The sequence below is a fragment of the Eleginops maclovinus genome, chromosome 11 (genome assembly GCF_036324505.1).
Source record: "Eleginops maclovinus isolate JMC-PN-2008 ecotype Puerto Natales chromosome 11, JC_Emac_rtc_rv5, whole genome shotgun sequence".
Taxonomy (NCBI): Eukaryota; Metazoa; Chordata; class Actinopteri; order Perciformes; family Eleginopidae; genus Eleginops; species Eleginops maclovinus.
In genome coordinates this window covers 21,294,914-21,311,740 of record NC_086359.1, presented here as the reverse complement: position 1 = coordinate 21,311,740, position 16,827 = coordinate 21,294,914, and the positions used below count along the sequence as shown (strand labels likewise).

The 16,827-nt window shown below is 41.1% G+C and overlaps 1 protein-coding gene across 5 annotated transcripts in view; it reads right to left on the bottom strand.

Annotated features, from left to right (window-relative positions):
• Positions 1-16,827, bottom strand: part of auts2a (activator of transcription and developmental regulator AUTS2 a) — a 306,284-nt gene that overhangs the window by 239,918 nt on the left and 49,539 nt on the right. For all 5 annotated transcript variants that reach the window (XM_063894507.1, XM_063894509.1, XM_063894508.1 and 2 more), the window contains exon 2: positions 117-323. In XM_063894507.1, coding sequence (XP_063750577.1) covers positions 117-323 — 207 coding nt within the window. The remainder of the gene's footprint in view (positions 1-116; positions 324-16,827) is intronic.

Genomic DNA, 16,827 nt, shown 5'->3' with positions numbered 1-16,827 from the left:
CGTATGTATAACAGCTCAGAATGTAACTGTAGTTCTCTGCTACATTTGCCATAAATGATCTTTTGCAGATATGATAACTGTATCAATACTGTGCGACAGAAAGATCTTAAACTCACCCTTTTGTGTTTCTTGTTCAGGTGTTTCTTCTTCTTCTTGCCCTGTGTGTGTACCAGGCGGGGGTTGTTCTCCTGGTCTGAAGACTGTTGATGGTGATTCTTGCAGGGGTTCAGGCTCAGGCCGTTGAGGACCCTGGCAGCCTTTTTCTTGCGTAGTGGGCCTGCCTGGCTCTCTCTGCACTCCTGGGGCATCAGTGTCAAGTTCTTCTTTAGAGAAAATGACAGAAGAGAAAGCTGGATTAGGCCAAAACCAACATTCTGGTAAGGTGTGTTAGAGCGTGTATTCTATGACTGTCCTTTGACAATACAGCAATAACGTCTGAAAGCTAGATGACAGAAGCCACCGAGTATATTCTCTCAATAGTTCAGATCATCAACATGTAAATCATTTTCTTTTCTATACCTGGAGTAAATCTGCTTAATACAACACTCCAGAGCTTACAAAAAGGACAGTATATGCTCTGGTAAGCCTGAGACAGATAACACATCTCAACTTTAGAAAAGAAGTGCAGTGAAGTTAACACATTTTTTACAATGAACAGCACAACAAAAAATGTTGCTTTGTTAAAAGTTAACAGTAAAGAAGCAAACTAGGATATTGAAGATACAGGGAGCATCAGATCAGAAGACTGTAAACAACATTCAAGCTCGGCCTTAAGTAGAAAGGAAAAGGATGATAATGATCAGTAACTTTCATTCAGCTTGTTTTCACCTAAAGGCACATTTCTGAGAAGGAAGCAGATCAGCAGAGGCACAGCAAAAGACATCAAAACATTTCAGTTCAGTTTGTCCATTAACGCATAAAAAACCACATCAGAGGACTCTTCTTTCAAAAGTAAACTGTATTCTGAAAGTAAACCGATAAGCTACAACTCCAGCAATGCAGGGTCCACACATGAGGTTAATGGAGTTTGACGGGGCTGATCAATAGAACCACTCATCTGCTACCGAGAGACTGGGTTATGTATCACAGCAGTGAACAGTGAAGCTTATGGAACAAATCAGCTTTCTTATTTGAGTTGGTGACCTGCTTTGCTCCATTGTAGACCAAAGAGGCACCGGTTGTACTATCCCCAGGGAGACATTTGAGCTGGTGGAGCAGCCAGGAGAGTGGAGGCTGACTGGTGGTGAAAAGCTGCTACAGCGGAGCTTATGACATGTCTATGCAACATTTTCACAGGAAAGCTGAAAAGACAAGGTAGAGTACATATTGGCAGCAGAACCAATCATACATGGACTCTTTAAAAAGGTCAAGGTATTTCATCTACGGTATGAATGGGGATTTTTTCCCTGAGTGCATGTGTACAGCTATCGTTTTAATTATAGTGACGAGACTGGATGCTGTTGCTGTTTTTCCAATACTTTCGTGATGTCTTGTTTTGTTTAGTTTTTTTATCTTTTATTATGAAAAAATGGCAGTTTAGATTTTATTTACAAATTTGACACAATACAAACCTTAATACAAAGTATCCTTTAAGGACATCAATACTTTTGTACAAACAAATCATAAAAAAGAATACACCACCTACCAAATAATGGAAAACCAATAAAAATAAAAACATACACAAAACAAAGAAATTAACAAAAAAATACGAGGAAAAATAACGTCCATTTTCTTCATACACAGACATCATTTGTTTTTGTTTATTAATGCTTTGAAAAAAAAGAAGTAAATCCAATCCTTCAGACATCGGGGAAAAAACTATGTTTTTTCTTTTCCAGCAAAGGTTAGTCCTACGCCTAAAGTGAATATCAATTTCTCCATTTTAAACGGAAACAAATGTGCTTCCAGTTAAAAAGTCCTCAGCGAAGTGTCTAATGTCTATGTGCTATGTCTTGTCATACTACCTAAATTATTATATCTTATACCCGTCTCATACTATGAGCTTGTTTAAATGGTATTTTCTTGTATTTTAATTACAGTTTTAAATGTAAAGACAGGACAATGCTAAAGCACTTTAATTATCCTTTCTTTAAATGTGCTATAAAAAGCTTTACTCAAAATCTATACAAACACACTCCATTTACTAGTCCAATTGAAGATCAAGGCTTTACATCCAAGTAAATACTAGTTAAGTGTTATCAAATATGATGTATGGTAATATATTAATCCGCCCCACAGAATATAAAGTAGTGAAATTAGCTTTACTTCAACCAGGCATGACGTGTCACACTGCATATAATGCATTCGTATTAGAGATATATTCTTAGTGCTGCTGTTCTTTTATTCTCCTTCTTCCAATTGAGTTATTTTACTTTTAAGTATTTTGCGGCTAAAACATGCTGCAGTAAGATATTTAGGAATGGTTTATGGCTTATTTGTTGAGCAACATTTAAGCTGGACTCTACAAAACCTTGCCCCAGTCCAGGATTTATCCCACAGCCCTCAGAAACCGCAGTGTGACTCATATTTGGTGTGCAGCGCATATAAGGAATGAAATCAGGCAGCTTTCTGCCAAATAATGGCGAGAAAAAGAAATCCAGCACATCTCAAGCAGCAGCAGTTACTGGCTGAAGGACCACCTAGAAGCAGCCTTAGCGTGCCTGTAGAGAATTACATCACCAGTGTTATGGATATGTATGCTGTCAGTTTGTGTGGTGTGCTACTGCCACTGACTCACTAAACCATCTCTAAAGGCCTCAAGTCACTCATAGAAAACAAGTGCATGCATCAGCTAATCTTATTTGCCTTTCCCGCCCACACTGATCCAAGGCAAATAATGCAACATGACATTCATTGTCACTGTACAGAATAGCCTGAGTGACAAAGTTATGATGGGGCTGAGTTCCTTTGTGCCAGCTTTCTGCATGCGTCTGAGCCTCAGAATCAACTGATTGCCTGGAATTAATTATGCTTTTTTTTTTTTGCCTGCCCTACGAACAATAGCAAGACAAATTCTTTATTTCAGCGCATTGGGCTGACACTGAAAAGAAACTAATTACTCGATATGGCTCACTCTCAACAAGCTTTCATTTCTGTGATTGTCTGGCAGTGTACAGTGTAATTACACTGTGGCATTTAGTGGAAATGCATGTTTGCAGGTACCCTTACAACCGGTTACAATCTAAAAGGCAGCTTTTTTATCTAACTTAATTCAATTATTTTGGTACATTTTGGATTTGTACATGTTTCATGTCCAATGTCAGATAACAAATTCACAACAAATCCTGGTATTTAAAACAAAAAGGATCTAACTACTGAAAGTCGCCCTCTACTCATTAGTGTTTTTATTGTTTTATGTTGAGCCTCACTTTGCAAAGGATGCAATGTGCATTCAGATGACTTTATTTGCCATTATATAAGCATAACATTACTTTTTAAATAATTTGTCATATAGGACAACACATACTGTGCACAGCAGGACCTACAGTTCACACCAAATACACAACCATTGTGCATCTTAAATTCTTAACATTTTGCACTATTTCTTTATTTTTGTTCTTATTTTGTCTTATGTCCTATTTATAATATGTTGCATTGTTGGAAGAGTTTGGGACTTAAAATGTTCATGGCCATAAGTACACTGTACGTAGCTACTGTGCACATAATTATAAAAACCCTTGAACATGACAAAAGTGCAGAGATTTTTTATTGGACTGCTGAAGTGTGCAAATGTATAGAATTAGGATTTTAAAATGACGGCTTAATAGGGAACAATCACTGTTGATGTGTCATTATAACAGACGCCTGAAAACTGTACATTATCAAACACCAGACACCTGCACTGTATTCATATCGCGGCTGCATGCAATTTTCTCCTGAACATTCCTCATCAGCGTTTGTTATAAAGTACGTTTGTAAAGGACCAGACATCACACTGTGCTTCGTCTGGTGCACTCAATAAAATGGTTTGTCACTGAGGATTCATAGCTGTGGAGGCGTTGAATGTAACAATGGACACCTCAGACTTTATTACGCTTTAAAATATAAACTGGAATGAATTGGAAGAGCTAGGTTGGTCAACTGGACAGGAGCAGGGTTTAATAAATCATGCAGCATTCTTCTTCTGTCCTATTTGTATCTGATTCATTCTCTCCTACTCGTCTCAGCCGTCTCCCTTTATCTCCTCACACCTTTGTCATGTCCATTTTCTGTGGGCAGAAGCACCCTGAACTCAACATCTACAAAAAAAGATAAAACCAACCAGACAATGTATCTTTGATGGCATTTGAGCCACCAAACAAACACGTATGACAGGGGCTGATCCATCAGTCTTACCAGCTTGTATTACTGAGACAGTTTAATGAGTATACAGAGTGGACTCCCAGCAGAGAGTAAAAGTGAGAGATGACTGGTGGCAGAACAGCGGATGTTGATGAGAGATGAACAGGCACGAGCTCCAAGTACATCGTCAACACACGTCTCAAATCTCTACACAACAAAAGACACAGTAAACAGTCACAGGAGATCTGATGAATGCTAATTAAGACTGACAAGCACAATCTCTCCAGGACATACAGCCCTCATCAGCTTCAGCTGTCTAGTTTCTTGTGAAGCGAAATGTCTCTCATTCTTAAGGGAGTCCTTGAACTAGTATTAACATTTTTAGTAAGTGTGAAATAGGAGTAAGCAAGTGTTGGGTGCAACACATTGATGCGTGATTCGCTACAGCTGTTTGAGAAGATGCAACCAATTACAGCTGACCTCCATGTGTGATCTAATGGTTCATAGCCAGGTGAACTTAGGTGCTTCTTGTTGGGGCATAACTCGAACATAAGCTATCTTCTAAATGAATATTCAAACAATGGAATTAGCATGACTATTATTTAGGGGCCCAATGGATCACATTACTTATCACACTATCATGGATCAGCGACTTGAAAGCATTAACGCAGCTCGCCCAATCGCATGTTTTTACTGAATATTGGCCAATTGTGATGGGAAGAAGAACATTATTTAAAACACTATGATGACTGTTGATAATGTGTTCTTCCTCTCTGTTTTAAACATTATTGTATACAAAATATCTTTCGATTTTGGTCAGAAAAAAAGGAGCTATATGGAGATGCAGTCTGGCTCAGGTATAAGTATTTCTTCAAAAAGTTACAATATCCTTTAAACATTATACTTAATAAAACTTTTAAAAAATAATTGCCATAAACACGAGTTGTAAAAGTTTTAACAATTCCCCAAAATCTGCATTTCAGTATTTAGGATTATCTTTCACTTTGAAGGTTGTTGAAAGGTGAAAACTGCTCAGCACATCACCAGGACGGAGCTGCCATCCATGGAGGACCTCTACACCCAGCGGTGTAGGAAGAAGGTTGGTAGGATATTAAAGGACTCCCATCACCCCAGCAACAATCTGTTCTGTCTGCTGCCGTCTGGCAGACGGTACCGCAGCCTCCGGACCAAGACCACCAGACTCAGAGACAGTTTTATACCACAGGCTATAAGACTGCTGAACTCCTGAGCTCTGTGAATGTCTACTCACATCAGTTTATAGTACACACATACATATATATATATATATATGTATTATACACATCTGCCATACATATCTGTTTATAGTACACATATCTATATATTATACATATCTGCCATATACATCTGCTATACATAATATATGCATCTGTGCATACCTCCTCATTCAACAGAGTAAAGTATTTAAATACTCTCAATGTATTCCACATATGTATATATTTCACATCCTCAAATCTTTATTGTTATTGTAAATATTCTTCTCTCTTTTTGCACTATTTTATTTATCTTATTTGCACCATGTATGTTGAGTTGTTGGAGGAGCATGGGACATAAGATTTACATTGCCAACATATACGTTTTATCTGCTGTGCATATGACCAATAAAACCTTGAAACTTTGAAACCTTGAAACCTTGTTGTCAGCCCAGGAAGGAGTTCATTACAACTCAGGAATACAATATAATAATACAATTAAAGTGTGTTCTTTGTGTCATAGTTGAACTTATATTGATATCAAATGTTCTAAAAAATTGAAAATGACAGTAGAAATCCACAGGGCAAACACCAAAGTTAGTTTTACAGTGATGACCCACTGATGCATGGAAACTCGTTCTACAGTACGAGGATTAATTCAATTCTTGTGTAACAGTGGAAAATACTACTGAACTACTTTCTGCTTTATTTTCCAGATTGCTCGGTACAAACTATATTCTTAAGATTAAAGACAGCTGTAAAAACATTTCAGAGCTAATGTTAGATGCAGAAATGCAATGTTTGACCATGCTTGGCATCGAAAACGTGGGAAAAATAACATGTTTGTCTGACCCCACTTGTTTCTAATCTTCTTTTCTAAAACCACAATCATGGATTGAAAAGCAATGGGTAACCTCCAAGTCTTTCTGTGGAGTCAGAGTCACAATGCCTTGATTCTACCAAAGACACACACTTTTACTTTGTATTAAATACAAAAATAATCTTTTCACAATTAGCCGCTACTGGCTTCAGCAATAAAATGGACCATGGGCGAAAACACTCACTAAGCCTTCAGTTTATGCATCTCAATACCTGCCTCTAACTCCTTGATATACAGAAGTAGCGGGAGAGTTGACTGAGGCAGGCAGAGCTTTTCAGGTCGGCAGTAAATTATTCCCCTGACAGACATAACCATCTACAAGTTGTTTGTTCACCATCTTTCTCATCACAGCACTCTAACAGCAATAGCAGGGCCTGATAAGAAAGGGTCCACTTCAAGAAATGCACTCGCATACACACAGACAGAGACACCCAGCCAATTTCCTGGCACTAATCTCATCATAGCAGAGTTTTTTTTTTTTCTCCTTCCATTTGAGTCAGGAGGGTGCGTGAAAAAAGACAAGGGGATATCCTGTGTATGCCAATCTGATTTCATGGTTGTGTCTGGCTGTTAAACAAATACAGTTTTTCTTTTCCTTTTCTGTGAGGGCAGACAGGACTCAGGAGCGAAGGCAGCTGAGCTAATGGGGAATCTTAGCAACATGGTTAAATCACGCTTCCAGAAAGGAACACAACAACAGATTTTCTCCCAAAAAGGGGTGAGAGCCTTAAAAATGTATAAAGTCCCCTGAAGCAAATGTGTAATTTGTGACATTGGGCTATATACATTAAATTGAACATTTAATTGACATACTGTACCGTGGGGGCATTCAAACGTCTCTATTGTGTCCACCATAAACATGCTTGCCAACAGGCCAGTAGTGTGAGGGAGGTTGGCATTATTCCCAAAATTATTGCTGCTAAAAAGGTCCTGAAAATATCTCCATACTGAAAACACCAGATCTTTCTGCGCATCAAAGAGAACACATCTTTATTCCTGCACATTTGTATTTATGGCACTGCATATGTGTTTGTGTTCATGCGTTTGTTTTCACTGAGCATCTTGACAGGAGGGAAATCAGGCCTTCTGCAGAGCGCCAGCAGAGACCAGGACTTAATGAAAAACAAACAGCATGAGCCACAAGAACCCACAACATTTACTCTGATTAAATAAACATGAGGAGCAGATACAGCCTGGCTTTTTTCATGTTAATCACTGAGTAAGCGGAGCAGGCAGAGTGGCCCTTTATGGCTGTCGAAAGACGTAAAGCAGCACAGTTTGTGTTGCTGTGTAACTGAAACGGCATATTTGTGTAAAAGCCAATAAAGACCATTTTGGATGCAGATATTGGTTGTAAGGTTCAGCCTTATATGTAGCGACAGCAAGATAAAACGCTACAACAATGAATAAACAAAGCATGGAGCGAAATCAGACAAGGTGCATGCTGCCCTCTTGAGAACAAGCAACAAGGAAATAATGTGCTGAGAGGGATCCCAGCCCGAGCCGCACTGCAGGACGGATTTGAGCCTTTGAAGCTGCCCTTGTTGGCTTTAATAATTACACCCAATTGCTGACAGATGTTCAGGCAAATGAACCGTTTGCCTGAACAGGCACACTACTGCTGACAGTGACCACACTGGGTTAGAGCTTTTATTGGATTCTGACATTCACCATTACTAAAGACGATTCCCTTTCTGTGAGAAGGGCCCATTTGTTTAACGGTCTACAACTGACAACTAACCCATTGCTTGAATTTGCCTCATGGCAATGCATGATGGGAGTAAATTGTTATCTGTCATTAGTCAAAAAGTACTCTATTTAAATACAATTGCAATGATTTCTTATATCAACATTTCATGTTAACCTCTAGAGAAATTACATAATATTACTAAAACATCTGTTTTTGTAATTTTATGCAAGCAGATCATTACACTTAATATACTTTTGGCTAGGTTATGTATTGGTTATTAATTGTCATCATTTGAGATCCTTGTGAAGGTCAATGCATTTATATTCCTTTACAGGTCTTGGCTTTAGCAAATCTTAGGCTTTATAATAAAGTGTATATAGAAACGATATATAAATCGCCAATTGCTTCATTATCAGCATCTAGGTTTATATAGTAAACTCAGCAGTCGTTGATCATACATGCACATTTAAAGAGCAACATTTACTTGGCGTAGTGTTGGTGACATCCAGATGAAGTCTAATACTGCTCCAAAAGTCATTTTTACAAGTAATCTTAGAACTCATGCTGCCACCGTGCAGAGCCGAGAATTCAGAAAAATATATTTATTCTGGATAAGTACATTGCGGGGACATGTTGATTCAAATATTATCATCAACACTTTGATAAATAGTTTTTGTCCCTGAGGCAATAGCACACAAAAACAAACATTAATTTAAGTGAAATAACTTCAAATGAAAACAAAGCTCAGCCAGCCAACTCGAGTGATTTAATTTTCTCACTAATGTACTCAACCGCACATACACCAGGCTGCAACGTCATTAAAGCAAATCCCTGGGCAACAAGTGCCATGTCTGATGCATCACCAACGACAACATAGCCTATGTAAGAGTACAATAATTCCCATATCACACGTTTTCTGTCTACAGTGTCGCATCCAACTAAAACCAAACATGTTCAAGCGACAGGCCTCCAAGCTTTAGCAACATTCAGGAGGCAGCCAGCAGCACTGGCACCCACACACGCACAGCAAACACACAGACACAGTGCTCGTGATGCTGCTTGTTTTCAACTTACTATAAATTGATAAGCTTGCCACATGGTGAAAGAAAATCTGCTTTGGAGAAGTGAAGCCGTGGAGACTGATTCCCTTGAAAGATTCAGTGAAAGTTTTTTAAGGAAGAAGGGACTAAAGAGCTGTAAGTGAGTTGACGATGAGCTGCAGGTACATGAAGAAATGCTAACGTTATGCTATAAACAAACTACAGAAAAGTACAGCAGGGTCACACGACTTCAACGGCACGCCAATGTAAGATCCTTTCAATTGACTTTTGCGCGCTTGCGTATTTTAACAAATCTTTTCCTTTTAGCCACACTGAATTTAACTAGGAGTGATGTTATGTTAAGCAGAACAGGGGCAAACAAACTTAGCGGGAGTGTTTACGTGTTCGGCGTAATGACGTACAACATCCTCGACAACTTCTGTAGTCTTAAAATCACCAGGGGGGGAGTTCCACTGCTGATGTATTTAATGTCGCAGAACAAAACGTGATCCGTCTCTTGAATTTGTGTCAACCACAGACCTTATTTCAAGCTATTTTCCAAAATCCTACGGAGAAATTCCACTGACTCTGAGACGAGGGAACCAGAAGTGGTAAAACGCTAACTCACTTCTGGGTTTTAGGACTCGTTCCTGTGCCACTCTATTACACTTCCATCTATTTTTTTCCCTTAATGGAGTCAAAATGTCTGATCAGAGGCAATCATCTGTTAAATCTAAAGGAGTAGATATATTTGGATCAATTTGTTTGTGTATGATACGTGTCCTTTAAACTATTCTATTGTAATGTCTGAATCCCTGGAGATTCCTGATTAGGGGACAGTTTGTAAATAGGATTTTGTTTCTGGGTGTGATCCGGTTGGAGGTTAGAAACCAGTAGAGGAGCAAAGCTTTACCCAGCCTCCTCCTGGATTCAGAGCGGATGGGAGCTTTGTTGAAGCATATAAGTGTTGTTGTATTGCCAGAGGGGAAGCTCTAATTAGACTTTAGTTGATCGTGAGAGCCTCCATCTAGTACCTCGAAGGAAAACCTCTGAGCATAACCAATAGACTGCTCATCTTATCTGTTAAGGTTGGATTGAGAATGCACTAGTAACAGCATTATTGTAATTGAAACAACAGAAACAGCATGAGGCCTATTGCAGCACTTAAACATTGTGTGCATGCATTAGAGATGTCACCCAAACTAAACTGAATATAGGACATTACAAAAACAAGAAAAAGGACTTAGAACGTACATTTATCCTGAAGAAGTGTTTAATGAATAACATGTAATGCCTACAATCATATAGAATCTCCCAGAACATGCCTAAGCCCATTTCTTCCACTGTTGTCTTGGAACAAGCTGTGTTTTCTGTGCGCCGTGCAGCCAGAACAATAACCACAGAAGGAAACGCAGCCCTCTCCTGGGATTTGGTGAGAAAGGAAACTAAAATGCTTGGTTTTGTTGAAGCTTTGTAGGAACAGCTCTCATTCCCAGTTATTAATCTCTTTTCTCCTCCACCTCTATGATTCACAGCAGAAAATTGACTCGAAGTGAAGGAAGGAGTGAATGATGGATGCCAAAGCCTTCCTGTTCTGCATGTTCTATTCTCCTGCTCGCTTCCAAAACAAGACTGTTGTAAAGCAATGTTTTTCAGAGGGAGGAACTTATAGCAGTGGTTTCATATTGTTCTTTTTTTCCTTTATACAGTGCACTGGTGTACAGTTTATGGCATCTGAACAAAACAGGTTCTCTCCAAGGGCTCTCCAGCAAAGAAATCATTGTTAGATTAGCCCAGCAGGCTTACACAATTATCTGCAGCCTGGAATACGTAACAGTCAATCTTCATGTTTGACCACCAAGCAGGAGGCGATTAACTCTCTTTATAATTTCAAAACTTTGGTTAAATGTGAACATTTTCTTTTAAGCGTACAGAGGTGCTTTTGAAAATGTATCATGTGGGCATGCTGGGAGGGTCAACATGCAGTAAAGCGATGATGGTTTAACCCATGGTTTCGCATTCCCTGCTACCATTCCTCCTCAGACCAATGACGTGATGTTTCTTTTGGGACACTGTGGCTTCAGACAGAACAGTGCAGGTTGCTTAGCAACTGGGTACGGAACGAAGATCATTAAATTGCTCTGATGCTCACTTACTCCTTTGTTATGTATCTGAAAACTTGTTGCTCCGACCTGCAGTGAATAAGAAGCTTCCCTCGGATGAACTTGTATTTATCAAAAGTGCAGTGCACGACCCAGACGGAAGTTAAGACACCGCAGGTCATTCAAAAATAATAATCTTTCAGCAACAATGATAAATGGAAATGTAAATAAATGAAGGACTGACTGACGGATGAAGAAGCAATGGGAAATGTTCAACCTTTCATATCACAGCAGTTCAGATAGTTCATTTGCTTACTGTGGTTTGCTGTGAAAAAATGTTCAGACTTATTTTACCCAAAATGCTTAGTGTCCTTGTGAAGGCAACTATGAAAATGCTTTAATATTTCATAGTAATATTCAGAAATAGAAATATGTTGGTCAGACCCGTACACTCGTGTCCCATATTTACAGTCTTGAGTTTATTTGAGAAAATCTGACCTATCTAATTTCCACCCAGGATGAATTTGGGTCTATATAGTTATATCTGTAACGGGTTCTGCAAAAAAAAGCCCAGCTTGCATTAAGTTAAATCAATGGAGCATGCTGTGTTTGTGCATGCAGAGCTCTATTTCTGCCTCTATTGAGACCATGAGCAGAGGCTGCAGCTCACAGGGAGCCAACACCTGCACTATTTATAGCCCGGGGACATTAAAGCCAACTCTGGAACCAGAGACCGCAGACTTGCCCCTCCACTAGTAATTAGAAACCCAGCAAAAGATCACAATCCCTACAATGGAGTAGGAAGACTGTGCCAGTAAAGACAGAGTGAGCATGACCCAGAATACACTCTCACACTCCTCAGATATAGCTTCACATTGCAGTTACAGTCTTTCCAGGATGACTGTAGTAATTGCAAGTGGATTTAGAGCTGTTGATATGCTGAAGCTTAGCTGAGTCACAATAACAGTTACCGTGCAACGTTTAATTTAAGTTTCCAACAGTCTAATGCAGCTCATGTTGGACTTAATGTAAGCCATGAAAAATATTTCCCAAGGAATTTATAACAGCTATGTAGATTAACTACCTCCAAAATAAACAGCAGGACGTCGGATATGAAACAAAGGCTTCTTTATTTAGGGAAATCAGTAGCGACCATTACACGTTCCGCAAACTTCACAAAACATATCATCAACAGCTCCATGTATGCTAGTAGTTTTCCGTATACGCGGCACTTCTATTTATACTAAGGAAAAACGCGCGTAACTCTTGTTTTAGCCGCTAAGCATTCTGGTAGTTTCTTAACCCTTTGTTAGGCAATAGAACAGAAAACATATCTCAAATCAATAAATAAGATTAAATCATTAATCTTATAACTAAGCTATTAAGTTACAACATTCTCCCCCCGATGAACTACTCTGGTCATCTAAATCTCCAGACAATACAGTAACTGAATAGGTCTCCTCAACAAAGTCCCTGATGTAGTGCGAACTGAGCACGACCTAACAAGACCATCTTGGCCTGGAAACAGTTCTTTGATTCTTCCCAGTTTCCAGGTTTGTCTGGGTGTGTGATCTTCTCCAATGAGTACGACGTCACCCACTTTCAGTGGGGTGGGTGTCGGTGTGTCACAGCGTTGTGCTGACTTCAAGTCTAGTAGGTAATCCTTGCGCCAGGTATTCCAGAAGCTGGTTGTGAGTCTCTGCCTGTACTTCCATCTTCGTGTGATCTCTGCCTTGTTAGCAGTTGGGTGCTGTGTTTCAGCTGGGAATGGCTTGGGTGGTAGAGAGGTCAGTCGTTTACCCACCAGGAAGTGAGCTGGAGTCAGTGGCTGTGGCTCATCCACTTCATTATGCACAAAGATCAGAGGCCTAGAGGTTAGTGTAGCCTCAACCTCTGTCAGGACTGTGCACATTTCTTCGAAGTTGAGTGAAGCTCTTCCAAGAACTTTCTTCAGGCATGTTTTTACTGATCGGACGAGCCTCTCCCAGAATCCGCCCCACCAGGCTGCTCGCTCAGCGATGAATCTCCAAGTGATTCCCCTTTCTGAGAAGAACTGCAGCAGTTCAGGGTCTTTGATGGCTTTCCACAGCTCTTTCAAGTCTTGATCAGCTCTCTTGAACGTTCTTGCGTTGTCTGAGTAGATTACCTTGCATAATCCTCTTCTAGCAATGAATCTTTCCAACGCTAACAGGAATGTCTCCAAGTGTACGGCTCTGGTTACCGCACAGGTGAATAGCGCGATGTATGACTTTTTTACAGAATCCTCCGCTTTCACATAAAGCGGTCCTGCAAAATCCACACCTGTGACTTCGAATGGTGGGGATTCAGTTATTCTGTCCTTTGGTAAAGGTGCAGTGATCTGCCTTCCAGCCTTTGCCTTGAATCTTTTGCAGATTGTGCATCTTGCCACAACACTCTTGACCAGCTGCCTTGCGCGCATGATCCAGTATCTCTCCCTAACTTGTACGAGGGTGTCTCTCACTCCTGAATGCATCACCTTCTCATGACAGTACTGTATGAGCATTTCTGAATATTTATGCTTGCTGGGCAGGATCCATGGCGGCTGCTCTCTGAATGTGAAGTCAGACTGCTGCAGCCTTCCTCCCACACTGAGCAGTTCATGTTCATCCAGGAATGGCTTGAGTTCTTTAATCTTACAGTCACTGAGGCCCTTTCCTGTCTTTAGTTGTTTGATCTCTTGACTGAAACTCTGTTGTTGTGTTACCTTGATCCAGTACCTTTCGGCCTCGAAGAGCTCGTCAGCAGTCAGTTCTCCTCTTGTCTTTGGTTTTGTTTGAGCATTTGCTATGAATCTCTTTATCCAGGCTGTCACTCTGAAGACTCTTTTCAGTTTGCTGTATCTGGCTAGCTCCAGCACTGGTTCAGTGAGGTCTGCGTCATTTGCAGCAAGCTGTACAGTGACCTGGTGACTCGACTTGAGTTCTGTGGTCGCCCTTTCTGGAACATAATCATCATCAGTCTCCTCTGACTGATCGGCTGATGTCACAAGGCTGGGACCATTCCACCATAGATGGCTATGTTTCAAGTTTTCAACAGTTTGTCCTCTGGTGGGGAGGTCAGCTGGATTTATCTTTCCTGCGATGTGTGACCATGACTCTGGGTTGGTCAGTGACTGGATCTCGGTCACTCTATTTGCGACAAACTGTTTCCACTTCTGACCAGAGCTGCAGATCCAATGCAGCGTAATCATAGAATCTGTCCACATTCTTATCTGAATTGGTTCCATTTTCAGAGTAATCATCAAGTTGTTTGCTAGTCTCGCTCCGATCACAGCTCCCATGAGCTCTAGGCGTGGCAGTGTCATTTTCTTGAGAGGGGCCACCCTGGATTTGGACGCGACTAGGCTCATTGTAGGTTCTCCATCTTGAGTTTCACCTTGCAGGTAGGCTACAGCACTGTAAGCTCTTTCACTGGCGTCACAGAACACATGTAGTTTCAGGGCATGCTTGTTCTCTGACTGCGTTCGGTACCACCTTGGTATGGCGAGTTGGTGTAGCTGGGGCAGTTCTAAACACCACTGTTGCCATTCTCGAGTCAGATCGGGTGGTAGCTCCTCATCCCAGGAGAGTCCTCTCTCCCACATTTCTTGAAACATGCACTTGATTCTGATGGTGAAGGGAGTCAGGAACCCAAGCGGGTCATAGATACGTGCGGATGACTGTAGAATGCTCCTCTTTGTGTTCTTCTTTTGCTTTAGAATGCTCACTAGCGGTCTGAGGTCAAAGGTGAAGTCATCGGTCTCTGGTCTCCACACTAAGCCTAACACCTTCAGCACTGCTCCGTGTGTCTCTGGCGCCAGTGTGTGGTCTGTTGTGCTCTCCTCCCATTTCCTCTTCAGCTCAGGAGAGTTGGTCATCCACTTGCAGAGGTCCATGCCTGCGGTTGACAGCATTTGCTTAGCGGTGGTTGTTACATAGTAAGCCTCTTCCACAGTGCGTGAGCTTGCAATAAAGTCATCAACATAGAGTGACTCTCTTATTGTCTCTACAACTTGTGGCTGTTCGGTTTCATAATTTTGCAGATGCTTTCTGATTGTAGCGGCGAGTAAGAAGGGACTTGGGGAGGCTCCAAACACCACTCTTGTCATCCTCAGCATCCGCAGCCTTTCATCCTGTTCTCCATTTGGTGGGCCCGAGAGCCACAGGAACCTCACTGCGTCTCTGTCTTTCTCGGCGAGTGATATCTGCAGAAACGCCTTTTTTATGTCTGCCATGAAGGCGATCTCATGTTTTCTGAACCTAATCAGGACGCTGAGAATATCCGGATTTAGGTTTGGTCCTGTGAGTAAACAGTCATTGAGAGATGGATAGCCATCTTCATGGGACGACGCATCAAATACCACTCTCAATTTTGTGGTCACCTTGTCCTCTCAGAGAACTGCGTGGTGAGGTAAGTAGTATTTCACATTGTCTGCATTTGCATTGTCCTTTGGCACATCCTCTGCAATGTTCTGTTGTAAGTAGTCCTCCACTACTTCATTGTATCTGCTGTACAATGTTACATCTTTCTTTAGTCTTCTCTTCAGACCTTCAAACCTCTTTTTGGCAACTCTGTAGTTGTCTTGGAGTTCTGCTCTTTCTGGTTTCCATGGCAACTCCACGTGGTATCGTCCATTTTTGAAGGTTGTCGTTCTTTCGAACATCTGCAGAGCCTCTTCTTCTGCTGGGTTCTGTGTTTTGTCACTTGTGATACCCAGAGACTCAATTTCCCAGAATGCATTCAGTTGCTTGGAGACAAGTGTGTCTTCATCAAGTGGTATGAACATGCAGGCAGCCTCTGTGACACTTGACATGGACACTGGTCCCTGCACAGACCATCCAAAGGTGCTCTCCAATGCAACCAATGTCTCTGTGAGTCTCTCCACTCTTCCTGATACTATTTGCCAATAGTAGTCTGCTCCTATCAGGATGGAGAGCTCAGGATCACCGTCATCGCCGGGGAAGTCTGCTAGTTGCAGTCCCCTTTTCTTAAACTCATGTTGAATCTGGTCACCAGGAACCTTCATCACAGCTGAGCACACCTGTGGGGTTTCTACAGCTTCTATTTCAATTCTCTGCTGGCTGTCCCAGACATTCTCCATGATTACCTTAACTGTGTTGCATTGTGACCTTGTGGGGACAGAGGAGCCAAACGTGTGAAGAGTGAGTGTCTCTTGTATGATTACTGGTAACTTCAGGCTCTTCACTAGGTTTTCATGGATGAAGCTTCTCTGACTGCCTCCATCGAGTAAGCAGCGAGCTATTTTTCTGCCTGATGGACCTTGCACCCACGCCTTAGCAGTTTGGAGCAGCACAGTGTTCTGTCCATCTGTTTTCATCTTCACTGAATGAGGAATGACTGAGGAAACAACAGCATCTTCAGTAACAGTGTGGGGCTGCACCTCATTTCTCTCACCCGTGCACACAGCAATGTGATGTCTTCCACATTTTTCACATGACACATCCTTCATCTTGCAGAATCTTGCAATGTGTTTCCGTCCTAAACACACAAAGCATCTTCCCATTTTCTTGAGTTTGTCTTTGCGTTCAGGAACGTTGTGATCTGGGCAATGTTCAGATTTATGTTCTGCACTGTCACAGAA